The following is a 14,773-nucleotide window of genomic DNA, read 5'->3' as shown; positions in this document are numbered from 1 at the left end:
GTTCTCCAGGGCAGAGCACTCACTAATGCCCCACGACCCCGAGGCCCTGCGCTGGGCAGGCTGCACTCCCAGAAACCTCAGAGACTCGCTGCGCCCAGCCTGGCCTCTGGGGTGAGGGATCCTCGGCACCCCTGCCGTTCCAGGCTGCCCTCACCTTCGCCCTGTGAGAAGGAACAGGAGCAGGGCCCCTCCTCTGGCACGCAGCCCCGCACAGGGGTCCGGCAAATGCCTGAGGCCCAGTGAGCCTTTCATGGGATGAGGAGGGAGCCTGGGTGCCTCCACTTCTCTTCCTGCCAACGTCTCTGGGTGAGTGGCCCCATAAAGCCTGCTCCTGAAATTACAGGGTTTTCAGGAATTTAGCCTGAGACCTGATATATGAGGGTGGCAAGCCCAGTTAGACCCACCTGGCAGACTGGGAGCAGACCATGGACACAGCAGTGGGGACAAAAAGGTGCCCTTTTAAAGGAGAGGGCATCAAAGGGAGGGGGGCAGAGGCACCAGGCTGACTGTCCAGTCCCTGCCCTGCCTGCCACCGCCCCTCCCCAAGGAGGCAACTTCTCTGGGTCCCCCTCCCCAGGCCTCCCACCTCCCCACATCCGTCTGGCTCCCGTTTCCATGTCCCTTCTCCTTGCCTCAATTTCCTTGAAGAAATGAAGAGCCTCAGTCTTCCCCAGGCTCTGGAATACAGATGCGATCTCTCCCACTGGCTTGTAGAAAGATGCCCTCCTGCATCTGCAGCAGCCCCGTCCTGCGGGGGAAGGTCCTGGGAGGAAGGAGGGCACAGAGAGGGGTCCCCCGGGTGTGCTGGGTCCGGCTCCTGGACGATATCTGGAGCAAGCCTCCCAGGAGGGGCGCTGCATGGACGGCAGGGAGGGTAAAGCTGAGACAGCGCTGTCCCTGGGAGCTGGGGTTTGGGGGGAAGAACTCGGACCGGGTGGGGGTAAGAGGTGATGAGAGGAGGTTGGGGAGGAGGCGGAGTGGGGAGCTCCTGCCTCACAGTGGAGCCCGGCCCTCGGCATGGGTTGGCACGTGGGTCCTGCATCGAGTGCCCACCGTGTGCAGGGCCCTGTGCCGGGGCATCCACACCTTGTTCACGGAACCCCCCTGGCTCCGCCATTCTGCTCTTCACCACCTGCTCAACAGAAATGCATGCACTTGCGCCCCGCACTGGACAGGTGAGAAAACCAGGGACAGGTGGGAGGCACAGCCTGGGTCCCTGGGATCGAACTTGGCTCCTGCACGCCTTTCTCAGACCCGACTCTGGCCAGAGAAGAGCTGGCCTGGGCCTGGGGCAGGGCTGTGCTGTCCTCCCTTCAAGTGTCGGGGAAACACCTGCTCCTCGTGGCCCAGAAGGCATGGCTGGGGGACCTGGGTGCCGGGGGACCTGGGTGCCGGCGGCTTGTCGCTGCAGCTCCTTCCACCAGGGGGCGCTGCGCGCACAGCTTCACCAGCAGGCACCTCGAGAGCTCAGGGGTGGGGTCCAGTCTTCCTACAGCTGCCCCGGGGCTCAGCACTGAGGTTGGGCACCTGTGCTGGATGGGAGGAAGGGTCTTCAGTCCTGGAAAGACAGAGCCTCACGACAACAGAGGCTTTGCCCTTCATCTTCTCTCACTGGCGATCTTCCTTGTGGGCTGGTGTCTGCAGTCATAGCCATCCTGGACCGTGAGGAAGAAGCAGGAGGACAAGACCCCGTGCCCAGGATGGAGGAGCAGAAAGATGGGGAGTAACCCACCTGCTTCAGGCTTTGAGAGCCAAGCTGGATGCTCACTGCAGTCAGACCTATTCCTGACTTCTATGCACGGATGACAACAACGAAGGAGATTTAATCAGCAACATCAGAAGGTGATTTAAAAAATGACAAATCAAAAACAAAATACTGAGATCAGAACAAAGAGTTGATGTTCTACCTAATTCATTAGGAATGAGGATCAAGGCATAAATACAGATAGAAACAACATTGAAAATTATACAGAAACACTATGTACAAAGACACATTAATAAATTTCCAAATGCAGGTGAAATAACACGGACCAGCGCAGGACGAGGGAGCCCAGGGAGGAGGTCCTGGCAGAGGTGCAGGGAGATAAGAATGGGTGCCGGAGAGAAGGGGAGGGACGCGAGAACCAGGGCTCACTGGTGGCTTGGACCCCAGGGTGGAGGCAAAGAGAACCCAAGGTGACTTCCAGATGTTTGGCTGAAACAGCTGGGGAAGGTGTGACTTTCCTGAGCTGTAAGTATCAGAAAAGGGTAGGGAGGAGCAGGTGTGGGGGGAGGGGAGGCTTGAGACGGGACTCGGTGCTGCACATGGTCACCTTGGCTTCGAAGAGCAGAGGTTCATCGGCAGTCGGAGGTGGGGGTCCGGTCAGGGCTGGAGCTGCGGCCTCAGCACAGCCGGGGTACTGAGAGCCCTGGGGGTCCCTAAAATAACGAGGGGGCACATACTGTGAGGGGAGAACAGAGGGCCTGGCTCTGACCAGCAGAGGATGGGGTCCAGTAGGAGAGATGGAGAGGGAGCTGCCAGGGGGGGCACCTGCTGGGTGCACGGTCACAGAAGCCAGAGTAAAAAAGAATTAATTACAATTAGAATTAAAAAGCCAGAGTAGGCCTTAGACAATGTCATCTATTTTGACAATAATGTAATGCTCTCTTGTGATTTATAATAAGAAGTAGCTATTTGTCTTCATGCACTGTGCCTGACATTCAGCCTCTGAAATCTAGTACTTCCTATATGGGACCCCGGGGGGCATTTCTTGTTATATTTAGGATTGCTCCCAGTTCCTGAAATCAGGCCAGAGCAGTGAAGGTGGAATGGGTGTTGGGTTGCTCATAACAAGTCCCTCCAACCACACCTGAACTTGTGGTAAGGACATAACTTTGGGAAAATTGCTAAAGACAGGGGCTGGCTGCCAGGGTATCAACCATGTTAGCAGGTGGGAACTTAGGGACCCACCCACTGACCATCTGGGAGGGAGAAAGGTTGGAGTGTGAGTTCCCCAGTCCCCAGTCGTCAAGGATTTAATCAGCGGTGCCCATTGTAATAATGTCTCCGGAAAACCTGAAAGGACAGGGTTAGGAGGGCTTCCGGGTGGAGAACACACAGGCGCTGTGGGGGGAGGGGGCTCACCTGGAGGGATGGCAGCTCTGCACCCCTCCCCACATGCCTTGTCCTCGGCCCCTCTGCCACCTGGCTGTTCTGAGTTATGCCCTGTATAACCAACCAGTAAGCTAGGAAGGGGCTGCGTCCTCATTGTTCTGTGAGCTGCTCCATAAATAACCAACCGGACAAGCAGCTCATGGGAACCTGCAAGTGAGAGCAGGTGCTCGAGAGGCACAGCCCACAGCTTGCCTGGCGTCCGAGTGGAGGCGCAGGTGCTGTGGCCTTGAACCCTACCCTGTGGGGTCTGACCTGAGCCGCAGGGACACAGCATCCGGGCTGCCTGAGATTCTAGGACACCCAGCTGGGGACCCGAAAAATCACAAAGGCACCTGGTATGGGGAGAAGAACCCCCATCCAGGGCCAGCCGCGCTGTCGCGGGGTCTGGGGGCGATGAAGACACAGCGGTGGGTTGTTCACAAAGCAGACGCTTAGCTGCTCAGATGGTCTTTCTCCTCTGGAGTCCTAGCGGTAGATTGCACTTCCTAGAAAATTACTCATTTCACGTAAGTTTTCGGTATATTTGTATTAAGTTCAGCAAAGTCATTTTTTGTTTCAGTTCCTTTGTATTTATGGCTATTTCTGACTTTAATTTCATCTTTTGGGCACGTAGCTTTTCAGGGAAGCAGGGAGGGAAAGATTGTAGAGACGGGATCCTGTGTGTACCCGGGTCCCACGGAGTCAGGATTTTATCTTTCACACAAAACACCTGGAAGTAGGAGACAACAGGTTCCCCCACAGCGATGCTGGGTTTTGAACAGGGAACTGCATGATGCAGGAGAAGGCAAGTGACCAGGCTTCAGGAAAAGCTGGGACTGAGGGAGTTTCCAGAGACCAACCGTGTAGTGAAGATGGACGCAGGAGCTCACCCAGCAGGACAGGTGACGTGTCCACCTGTGGGTCTGCGAGCCGCCCCCCCTCCTGTCTGTCTGTCTGTCTGTCTGATGTTGAAGCAATTTGTGAAGGGATTTCTCACAGTCTACGGAAGAGACTCTTTACTATGAACAGGGAGATGGAGTTCCAATTACAGGAAAAGTGAGAAAAACCACTGGAGAGACGTTGGTGCCACAATTGTAAGGTCCAGGTTCCTGGAGTTCATGCTCCAAGTGCCCTTGGAACACAAAACACACAGGGAAAGGGCCAAATCCAATCCCAGGAGAGGCAGGGAAGAGCTCTGCATTCTGGTGGTTTCTGCCAACGATCCTGTGTCCTGCCTCGAGGACACGTGCAAATATACGTCCACGAAGTTTCCCTCACGGACTGACAGAGACCCGCACTTAAATGTGATGATGTGATGCCATATTCCTTGACTGTTTTAAAAAGTATCCTTTTATTTATTTTTCTGAGTAGACTTGCCACCATGACATCAAGACCTGAGATCAAGAGTCAGATGTTCTACCAACTGGGCCCCCAAAGCCCTAAACATTATCCTTTGAAATAATGGACAGTAGGTCAGTTAGTCCTGTGCACTTTGATTCTTCATAAAAATGAGTTCGTCATGAAGCCAGCACTGCCCAAATCTGCTTGACTCCAACTCATGTTCCCAAGAAAGAGTCTTATTTCTCAGTGTTGAAGGACCGAAAGGACATCCCTGGGAAAGCCACCTGGCCCCAGCCACGCCCCTGTCCTCTCCCAGCACAGGGTTACTACGGGCAACCTGGCTGCGGCAGCAAGTAAGGTGACGTCCCCGTGGGCGAGGCAGGGACACCTGCTCCCCTTCTCCGGGGCACGTCCGGCCGCTGTGGTTGCTGGGCAGCCCAGAGCGTGAGCACACACACACACACACACACACACACACACACAGGTGTGCTGGGGGCACAGATGGCTTCCGGGGCCGACCTCACGCTGCCAGGCTCACAGCTCTCTGAGGTTGGGGACAGACACTGTGCGGGCTCAACAGTGGCAGAGCTCTGGGGACACAGAGGAGCAGCCTGGATGCACCTGCGTCTCCAAGAAGAACCCAGCAGGGCTCCTGCCGGCTCACCCACCCCCCAGGCTCCGGGACCCGAATCAGGAACCCCAGCCTTTGTGGGTAGAGCATGGAAGGAGAGAAAATGTGTCCCATACCAAGAGGTGACCCTATAGTATTTTTCTTGGGCTCAGGTGAAGTGTTCCCACCTCTCCCACAAACAAAAGGTGCACATTTATTGTCTGATTGCACAGGTGATAATTGCTTCTGCTTTCCTTCCTGTGGGAGAGGAGCTCCTGCTCTTTCTCACCAGGTCCCGGTATTACAGAAAGGGAAGTGGGGTCTGTGACCGCAGGAGGAGAGCGCGGAGGAGGGCACAGGGGCAGGGATGTGGCCGGTGGGGCTGGAGGGCAGGGGTGGGGCTGAGCAGAGGGCGTGGGGCGGGGAGGCAGGCCTGGGCATCAGCCGTGTGGCTGGTCACCGAACCCCTGGAGCAGGGGCCCCAGAGAGAGAAGGACACGGGAGATGGGAAGGGTCCTGCCCAGACCATCGGAAGGGCCGCCCTGTGAACGCAGAGCGGCCCTGGAGGGACGGCTGGGGAGTCTGGGAGGGTGGCAGGTGGGCCGGGGGTCCAGGAGAGTGGCCGTCAGGGACCCAAGGGCAGAGGGCATTGGAGCAGGAAAGGGGCATCAGTGGTGTCACATGGGGGTCACCTCCTAGCTCTCTAGGGGTCCCCATAAGGTGAGGTCAAGGTGGGGGCTCAGGTGCGGAGCAGGGGCAGCATGGAGACCGGGTGAGGGCTGCAGGGAAGGAGGCAGCAGGGTCAGGGGGACGAGCCAGAGAGAGGAATGCAGGAGAGGGCAGGTCCCCAGAGGAGGGCCTTGAAGTGCAGGGAAAGTCCTCACTGAGCCCCGAGGAGCTCAGCGTCCTCCCTGGGGACAGGAGAGAGAGGGACACAGGTGTCACCCCTGCAGTCAGTTAACGCTAACGGTCAGGAACTAGAACTTCTGCTTTTTCCTGAGCAAGAGGAGGCTGGGCCATCGGCCGGCGGGACGGGACTGAAGGAGGTTTGCCAGGACACGGGACAGCCGAGGGCCGGAGAGACGGGCCCTGGGGCACGTTCCCTGGGCTGAGTCGTGGCTCCGGGGCTCCCGGCTGTGCGGCCTGGAAAGTCAGCCTTTCTGGCTCCTTCTACTGATCTGTAAAGTGGGCACAACGGTCCCCACGTCACAGAGAGCCCACGAGGACCGGGTGACTTAGGAGCGAGCAGGATGGTCAGGGAGTGCGTGTCACCGAGCCCGCACTCAGCCCGCGCTGACGGTTACGGATTCACATTGTCTGTGAACAGCTCTCGGCACGTGACTGACGCTGGGTGGTGTCCAAGACTGGCTGAGGCAGGGCGTGGGGTCTCATGGGGAACTTGTGCAGAACGATTTAGCATAGAAATAACTGATGGTTGGATCCACGCAGTCCCTGCTCAGAGCAGTGAGAGGGGGAGGAGGCAGGACCTGAGCTGTGGGCATCAGGCTCACAAGCAGGTGTCCCCGGAGGGCGGGATGCTCCTCCTTTTTAAAATTACAACCTCAGGGGCGCCTGGGTGGCTCGGTTGGTTAAGCATCTGCCTTCGGCTCAGGTCATGGTCCCGGGGTCCTGGGATCGAGCCCCACATCCGGCTCCCTGCTCGGCAGGAAGCCTGCTTCTCCCTCTCCCACTCCCCCTGCTTGTGTTCCCTCTCTTGCTGTGTCTCTCTCTGTCAAATAAATAAATAAAATCTTTAAAACAATAAAATAAAATAAAATTACAACCTCAGTCCAAAATTTCTCAAGGAACTCCACAATATTTCAAAATCCGAACCCTGGAATGCAGGCAGAGGGTTCCTGGAACAGCTGAGGAACAGAGAGGCCACAGAGCAACCCACACAGACCCAGTTCTGCTGACGTGACCTCCCCCAGCGCCCAGCACTGCATGGGACTCCAGGAGAATTTTCTTAGTTAATACTTCATAGTCTGCAAATGGTTAGAGAGGCACAGAGGGCAGAACCTGAGATGACTGGGGTTGACAGGCACAGCCAGGCAGAGGGACTTGGGAGAACCCAGGCTGCGTCCTCTCCCAGCCTCACCTTGTCTCTGGGGTCTCCAGACTCCTGCTTTCTATACTATATGCCAATATCAAGGTCCCTTCTCCCCTCCTGCCATCCTGCACCTGAGTCATACACAGATGGAGCCTGGAAACCTGGACCCTCCCCCACTCAACGATCCCCACAGCCATGGCCACACCAGCCAGCCCCCTGCAGGGATATTCTCTGAGCAGCAAAATGCAGGAGAGAGGGAACCCAGGGTCCAGTGGGCACAGAAAGAACTGCAACCTGCCTCTCCCAGGCTCCACGTTCTTCATCTTCATACGTGTCACACAAAGTCACGGCAGATCTCCAAGGATCACAAGCACAAGAACAACAATCCACTGGATGACTCCCTCGTGGGCACGGAGGGCTTGTCCATCTGAATCTGTTTCTGTCACACAGAGAGAATGAACTGAGGACACCCATTGCCAAGCACATGCAGACGTCTGAAGGGACCTGGTCAGAAGCCGCAGAGGGAGGAGCATGGCAGGTGCTTTCCCTCAGCCAGGTCCCGAGCCCCTGCCTGGGGCCGAGGTGCTGAGAGGAACAGAACACGGTGCCCGCCCTTGAGGAGCTCCTCGGCCGGGGGAGGGCCGGGAACATGCCAGAGGCAGCCAGCCAGAGCCATGCCAGGGCACGAGAGCTCACAGCTTGTACCCGGCTCCTCAGGGAGCGCCTCCTGGAGGAGGTGATGGGGAAACCTTGTCTCGAGGGAGGAGTAGGAGATTCCCTGATATTCGGGGTGGGTGCGGCCTTCCAGGAAAGAGAGCCATGAACAGGAATGTCCGGGTCAACTCTCCAGCCCTGGGAGCAGCCTGCACCCCCTGGGGCAGGCGGGAGAGGGACCAGGCAGGGAGGAGCCCGGTAGGAGGATGAGAGGGAGGCAGGAGCCTCTTTCCAGAGGGTCCAGTGGGTCACTGAGCCATGAGCTTCCTCTGGGATCAGGGATGCTGAGGCAGCAGGTCCCCCAGCAGCTGGTGGAGGAGGGGGTGGAGGGGCGAGGGGGCACACGACGAACCAGGTCATTCATTCATTCATTCATTCATACATTCAGGGACACACTGACTGTGAGCAAACGGCCCGAGGCCGAGGGTGGGACAGGCATTCAAAGTAGAAGCAGACATGGCCCCTGCCCTCCAGGGGTTCAGGCTGCAGAGGAGACTAATCCTAGGCCAGAACATCAGCTCTCATTGTGGGGTCACTGACCACTCCTTAGAGGAGACGAGGTGTGAGGGCAGGACAGTGGCAGCTCCTGCAGGGCCCTGAGCCATCCAGGCTGAGGAGTCCCTGTGCAAACTCTATTCATGCTGGAACTGCACCCAGCGTGTGGCCCTGTGGGACTGCTCGGGTCACAGACCCCCAGAGCCAGCTGCAGGGAAGGGGTTCCCGGACGGGAATAAGTAGGGAAGTGGAGGTCTCCTGACTTGGAAGGGCTGAGGGCAGAGGGAGGGGCCTGAGCCGAGGCTGGAAGCTGAGGACAGAGGACCCAGCCGGGAATGCAGGCAAGCAGGTGGGTGTGAAGTGTGTCCGTGAGACCAGAAACGGGCAGAGGAGCCCGGAGCCCTGAATCCTGCAGGGAGTCGCTGGCTCAGACCCCTCAGATGGCACAGACCACTGACACCCCCAACTCCCTTCTGAAAACCACCCTAGACAAGGAATGATGGATGAGGGTGGGGAGAGGTACCTGCTGGGGGCTGCCTGGACCAGCAGGGTTGAGGGGTGGGGAGGAACAGGGGAGGGACACTGAGAAAGGCAGGAGTATGTTGGATGTGACAGCCAGAGTCCTGGATGGAGTGACCAGGTGGCCGGGGGTGACATAAACATGGGGGACAGAAGACAGAACCCTCAGCCAGGGCTGCCTGAGCTCCCGGAGAGCCCCTCCCCTCTGGCAGGATGCACTCACCGTGGCCACAGACGTCCCCAAGGTCCCGGGTGGCAGTTTTCTGGTCCACCTGGTTGCTGACCACACAGGTGAGGCTGGTGCTGGGCTGGCTCGGGGGCAGGTTCACAGCCATGGTCCAGGGATTGGGGGCTGGTCCTGGGGCGGGTCTCTGCTCCAGCTCCCTGGAGAGACCCTCGCTCTCCCAGGTCACGGTCAGGTCCTCCCTGGTTCCGTTGGCGTCACACTCCACAGTGACGTTGCACCAGGCTGGTGTGAGGGACAGAACGGTGCCCCGGATCTGGGGAAGGGGCACGGGCTCTGTGGCGGGAGGGACAAGAGGGCAGAGCATCACGTGAGTGGAGGACATCCAAGCTCACGCTTTCTCCTGCGGTATCTCCCCGAAGCTCTGGCTTCCTCCCCCTAAGGATGGTGAAGTCTTTTACAGATAGCTCAGAAATGACCCAAATACACAGCAGGTGACCATAAGGATGGGAGCCACTGAGTTCAGCTTTATGTGATTTCACTAGACTGAGCACGTCTTAAAAATCTCCCTTGATAAAATAAATGCTAGATCCACCTACTGAAACCCATTAATTCTAAGAGAGTGGAATGTCACCTAGAAGAAGGAAAAGTTGTAAAAGATTTTCCTGGTCCAGACCCTGGCCCTGCTTCTCCTGCTCGGATGGTGCTCAGGACTGCACAGCCCCTGGTGCATTAGGCCACTGGCCAGATCTGGGAGCCCGGAGATCAGTCCCAGGCTCCAACCAGGAGAGACCGCGGTGGGCGACACAGTGGTGGTTCCTAGAAATGGCCTCCCTGAGTGTGGTTACATCATGCCCTGAAATTGGGTCCACCCAGGAAGACAAGGAACAGACAGACGGCCAGTCTTGGGAATCCCCCCGGCCTCAGGCTGCAAAGGCCACTCTCTCGGGAGCAGGACGTCTCCCTGTGCGGGGGCGGGGGAGGGGTGCAGGGAGAGACAGCTGCTCCCTGAGCGTCTGAGGGAGGGTTGTCCTGTGACCTTCTCCGACATCTGTGGAGGTTCAGAGCTGGACCCGTGGAGACTGAGAGTCAGCTGGCCTCGGGCTGGTGCTGAGAAGGACGAGGGGCCGAATCGGGGAGAAGCACGTTGGGATTCCGGATCCTGCTTCGAGACCAGTGTCCCCAACCGTGACCACGTGCTGACCCTCAGAGCCTGCAGGTGCCTTAGGTGCCATGGCAAAGGGAAACTGAGGCTGCGAACCAGCTGACACTAACTAGACGGGCCCCATGTGATCACAGGGTCCTCGCAAGTGGAAGGAGGCAGAAGAGGTGGGAGGGACGCAGCGTCAGAGGGACTCACCCCACCAGTGCCGGCTGGGAAGGGGGAGGAAGGGGCCACGAGCCAGGGGGAGGGGGTGCCACTAGAAGGGGGGACAGGAACAGAAATGGGTTCTCCCCGGAGCCTCCAGAGAGGAGCACAGCGCTGCCGACACCTGGACCTCATGGCAGAGGCTCTGGGGTCTGACTCCTGCCCTACAGCCCAGGAGGACACACAGGTGGTGGTGTGGTCAGCCACTGAGGGTGAGTCACCTGCTATAGCAGCACTGGACAGCGAATAGTCACACTGAGTAGCCTGAGTCCTGTGGGCACAGTGAGAGTTATGGCAAAATCCCCATTTCCCCCCCATTCCGTGTTCCACTCCAGAAGCACCGAAGTGACTTATCCCTGGTGTGAGTCTCAGCTCTGCCTGCATTTGTGATGGACACATGACATCTAATTTGAGGGGAGAAGATCAAGTCTGAAGGCTGGGGTCCGGAAGGAATCCTGCAAGTGGGGCGCACGGACACTCCCAGGGACCGAGGGAGGAGGTCAGCTGTGGGACTGGGGGCGGGGCCGCCACATACCATAGACCCTCAGGCGGAAATCCTGGTCATATTGTCTTCCTTGCCTGTAGGACTCTCGAGCCCGGTACCGCCCACTGTCCTCAAGGGTCAGGTTGTCAATCCTCAGGGTCGTTATGTTGAGCACATGGACCCTCTTCTCAAACTTGTCCTGGAAGTTGACCCATTCTGGAACATCTCTCCCAGGAAACACGTGCAGCATGACTATGTAGTTGGCCCTGGATACATTGCCCCAAGAAATCTTCTCCAGCTCGACCTCTGGAGGTAATTCTGGATTTCTGATCACATGAAACCACACAGAACCTCCTTGAGTCCCCTTCAGAGAAACAGGGATTCCAGAATCCTCAACTCCAGAACCATGGGCTCCAGCACTCTGGGTCACAGCGCTGCAGACTCCTAGGGCATAGGACACAGAAAATGTGAGTGGTTTTCATTAGGAAGAAAGGAGAAAACCCTAGAACCCATCTTTCATCTTCTTCATGAAATCCATCCCATGTGCTCCCCTTGAGTCTTGGAAGGCAGGACAGTGCCATGAACCTGAGGCGAGGCTGGAATCCCTCCTGGTCCCCGGGGAACATCCCTTGAACGCGTCACGTGAACTTGCTCCCCTACAGTGTCCTGACCCCTAACAGTGAGAGCATGAATGTCAGGAGATCTGGGATCCGAAGCACGAGCACATTTTCGGTCCACACCGAGTGCATCTCTGCAGGAGGCAGCTTCTCACAGGGCTGCAGAGACCCCTCCTACCCAAGGCCATGCAAGCTCTGCCCCTGAACTGGGGGCCGCTCCCAGGGACTCGCCTCTACAGAGCAGAGTGCTGCCAACATGATGGACAGCCCTCAAGGACAGCAGGTCCTACAAGGGTGTGACAGGGTCTTGCTGGGACCCTGTCTCCTGCTCGCTCTGACGAAGCCCGCCACAGTGTTGTGGGCGGCCCCGTGGAGAGACCCCCATGGGGAGGGCGGAGGGCAGCCTCAGCCAACAGTCCGCAGGGTCCACACTCGTGGAAGTGTCTCATTTAACAGCTGCTCACCGCCCAAGTGGGGCTCTAGTTCCCTCCTCATGTGACAGTATATTCATCTTGTCCCTGCAAACACTGTTGCCCTGAGCAGCTTTGGGTGGATTCTGTGCACACAGGGACTTATTTAGGTTGTCGGGGGCGGGGGGGCATAGACATCACGTACAGGACATATAAGTCACATGTGAGTGCATGTATATGTGTCACACACGGGTGTGTGAACACTGGGATAACCCCTGGGTGGGTCTAATAGACCAAAGGCAGGTCCGCCTCAGCCCCTGACAGACCTTGCTCATCGTCCCCCCGAGGGTGACCCCCAGCTGTTCTCCTCCCAATAATGCTTAGGTTTCCCACCAACCCACGCTGACCCAACTTTCTGCCCTTTGCAACACTGATAAGGGAAAATAATATCACATCATATTTTAATGAGTGTTTCTGTTATAAATGAGCCTGGTGGCTCCCTTATGAATTAAAGACAGAAAAACTCTGTCCTGTATGACCTGGTTCCCACCCTAGGTCCACCCAAGGCTCATCTCCTATGGAAATATGCAAAGTTCGGTGCTGCACAGGAGACCCCCAATCCCAGGATGTCACAGCTGGAGGGCCTTTGAGGGGACCTTTCACAGCGGACAGGCTCCCTCGGGGGTAAACCTGTCCTGGAGCCCCCAGGGCAGAACGAGACCTGGAGCCGGCTTCCCTCTCCCCCAGCCCAGTGCCTCCCCTGCAGGGAGCTGCCCTGCAGCCCTCCCCTGCCCTCCCCCTGCGCAGGGCTCCTCCCTCCCAGCACTGCTGTCTGGTCCCTGGGGTCTGAGCAGTTCTGGGTCTCACCCCGCAGCATTTGTCCCGGGAGAGGGGACTGCAGTACTCGGCGGGCTTTGGCAGGGCAGGGACGTGGGGTAGCTGAGGGTTAACCAGCACCTGCTGGAAAGGGGGGAACCGGGAGAGAGGAGGCTCAGCCCTCAGGCTGCTGGGGAGGAACTGCCCAGAAGCTGGACGAGAGCATGAGCTTGAGGAAGCTGGACGCCCACTCAGGACGGGAGGAAGACCCGAGAGCTCTCAGATCTGCAGAAGGTGCTGCCCCCAAAGAGGGACAGCGGGTCAGGGGCAGGGCGGCAGTGAGCAAGAGTGTCAGAATTTATTTAAATAAGATGAAATTTACCTTTCACCCATCAGCATAACATTTTGTCCATTTATCTCTCTTTCTTCCTTGCTTTCTTTCTCAACCTTCCAACCCAGACATTTATAGAGGAAACTATGTAATTTCCCGTATGTCTCCGGTTCAATAAAACAGAAAGGAAGAGAAAGGCCACATGTTGTTGACAGGAAGTTCCCTCCTTGAAAGGGTCTTCATGCCTTGCAAAGCTCTTTTTCTGATGACTCATTGCCCTGTTTACAGATGAGCTATGATTCTGGAAATTTCCTAAATCCCTGCAGCTCAGGGAGGGCCTGGTACAATCACACCAAACATTACAGACAATAAAAGATTTCTCATTTGTTCTTATTTCTGCATTACACAAAGCAGATAATCTCTGATGAAGTAAGAACGCGGAATTCCGGCATTTGTTAGGACAGGCTTTCTTTCAGTTCCGTTTTTGGGGCCCCTCCTGTTCCCCCCTGTCACCCCTACCCGGAGCCACATCCGCATTCTCCTCTTCCGTGCTCACCCTTACACACGCAGGTGGGCACAGACCCTAGTATTCTGGAGGCTCCTTTCCTTCCTTTGCAAACAGAATGTCACGGCATTCAGGCCCTCATCTTGCCCAAGGAGCCGGACTAGAGCGGCTTCCTCAGCTCAGACGGGGGCTCTGGGTCGGCCCTCCTGCACACAGCAGCTGCAGAGGCTGCCCGAGCCCCTGGGCATGGCAGGCGGGGGTGCCCATCCCCAACGCTGGGTCCCACGCAGCCCCTCCTATGTCTCCTCCATCCTTCTCCCCAGGAGACTCCGGGCTCTCCTGGCCTAACCCCCCTGGGAGGGGTTCCCTTCATGCAGCCGGGCAGCCAGGGCTCAGGGTTCCCAGCCTGGCCTCAGCCAAAAGCTCCCTGTGTTCCTTCCGTTCACCCTGGGGCTCTAAACCGAATGCACTGCGTGTGCTCAATCATCACGGAGCTGAGTTCTCTGGTTCTTCAGCAAAGCCCTCAGGCAGCCCAGGAGCTCCTGCCTCCCTGCCCACCCAGCGGCCCCCCTCCCAGGGAGCCCGGGCCACTCACTGAGGAGGAGGCTGGTGAATCCCAGGAGCCAGGAGGCCCTGCACAGGTCGGGGTCTTCTGAGCAGGTGCCCATGGCCGGCTGTCTCCCTGTTGGCTCGGCCTGGGCCTAATGGCTGCAGGAGAAACATCCAGTACACAGAGGCAAACAAAGAGGAAAAGCTTCGCTGAGAAGAGCCCTTAGCTCCTCCCCACCCCAAGGGAGGGGCTGTTAGTTCGGGGACCTCACTGTCCAGTGTAGAGTAAGCCATTCCATCTCTCATGTTATCTCAGCACCTGCAGTGGGGTCTCAGGAGATAATTGCAGAATAAATGTAGGAACAGCCCCCCTGCCAGGAGGTCTAGTGCTGGAGGGGCCCCATCCCTGTGCTCACAACCAGCTTGGTGGTCTCCCCTCCCCAGCCTGCACCCCTAGGGCCCCCGACCTGTGTCCCTGGGTTCCCACTCAGCCCAGGACCCCTGCTTACCAGGGCCAGCCGATGGCCAGGCACAAGGTCACATCTTAGAGGCAAGGACGCGGGGCCTCTCCTGCTTTGGGCCTGTCCTCTGTCTTTACACCATTTCACGAGTCACATTTCCTTTCCGATGTTCTAGGCACTTCAGT

General features: G+C 57.6%; 2 protein-coding genes across 9 annotated transcripts in view; both read right to left on the bottom strand.

The window, feature by feature from the left end:
- LOC113931788 (vegetative cell wall protein gp1-like) overlaps positions 1-2,419 on the bottom strand; it is a 6,395-nt gene extending 3,976 nt beyond the window's left edge. For all 4 annotated transcript variants that reach the window (XR_004819356.1, XM_035722143.1, XM_035722141.1 and 1 more), the window contains exons 1-3: positions 2,313-2,419; positions 633-1,792; positions 155-331 (exon numbers count right to left, since the gene is read on the bottom strand). Coding sequence is in view for 3 of the 4 variants with exons in the window: in XM_035722143.1 (XP_035578036.1) it covers positions 155-331; positions 633-1,357 (902 nt within the window). In the remaining variant the exon portion in view is untranslated. The remainder of the gene's footprint in view (positions 1-154; positions 332-632; positions 1,793-2,312) is intronic.
- LOC113936852 (SLAM family member 5-like) lies at positions 1,805-14,773 on the bottom strand. Of its 5 annotated transcripts, none has more exons than XM_035722146.1 (5): positions 14,174-14,451; positions 10,951-11,343; positions 9,086-9,382; positions 7,433-7,573; positions 1,805-2,418 (listed from the first exon to the last, which is right to left on the bottom strand). In XM_035722146.1, the coding sequence occupies exons 1-4, from the start codon at positions 14,244-14,246 to the stop codon at positions 7,479-7,481; spliced, it is 858 nt and encodes a 285-aa protein (XP_035578039.1). In that variant the 5' UTR covers positions 14,247-14,451; the 3' UTR covers positions 1,805-2,418; positions 7,433-7,478. The 5 variants fall into 5 exon arrangements, with proteins under 5 accessions (XP_035578039.1, XP_035578038.1, XP_035578041.1 ...); XM_035722145.1 differs by lacking the exon at positions 1,805-2,418 and adding an exon at positions 14,637-14,773 and having other exon boundaries at positions 6,743-7,573; positions 14,174-14,286; XM_035722147.1 differs by lacking the exon at positions 1,805-2,418 and adding an exon at positions 6,795-6,813.

The sequence above is a fragment of the Zalophus californianus genome, chromosome 10 (assembly GCF_009762305.2).
Source record: "Zalophus californianus isolate mZalCal1 chromosome 10, mZalCal1.pri.v2, whole genome shotgun sequence".
Taxonomy (NCBI): domain Eukaryota; kingdom Metazoa; phylum Chordata; class Mammalia; order Carnivora; family Otariidae; genus Zalophus; species Zalophus californianus.
The sequence above is the reverse complement of the archived record's forward strand: the minus strand, read 5'-3'. Positions and strand labels throughout refer to the sequence as shown.

What these genes read in the sequence shown, in the direction of transcription:
- LOC113936852 (XM_035722145.1), bottom strand. Translation starts at nt 14,246, where the DNA reads ATGGGCACCTGCTCAGAAGACCCCGACCTGTGCAGGGCCTCCTGGCTC. An exon ending in ATTCACCAGCCTCCTCCTCA is followed by an intron (nt 11,344 to 14,173) that starts GTGAGTGGCCCG and finishes CCTATGCCCTAG; the next exon opens with GAGTCTGCAGCGCTGTGACC. An exon ending in TGGGGACGTCTGTGGCCACG is followed by an intron (nt 7,574 to 9,085) that starts GTGAGTGCATCC and finishes TCTGTGTGACAG; the next exon opens with AAACAGATTCAGATGGACAA.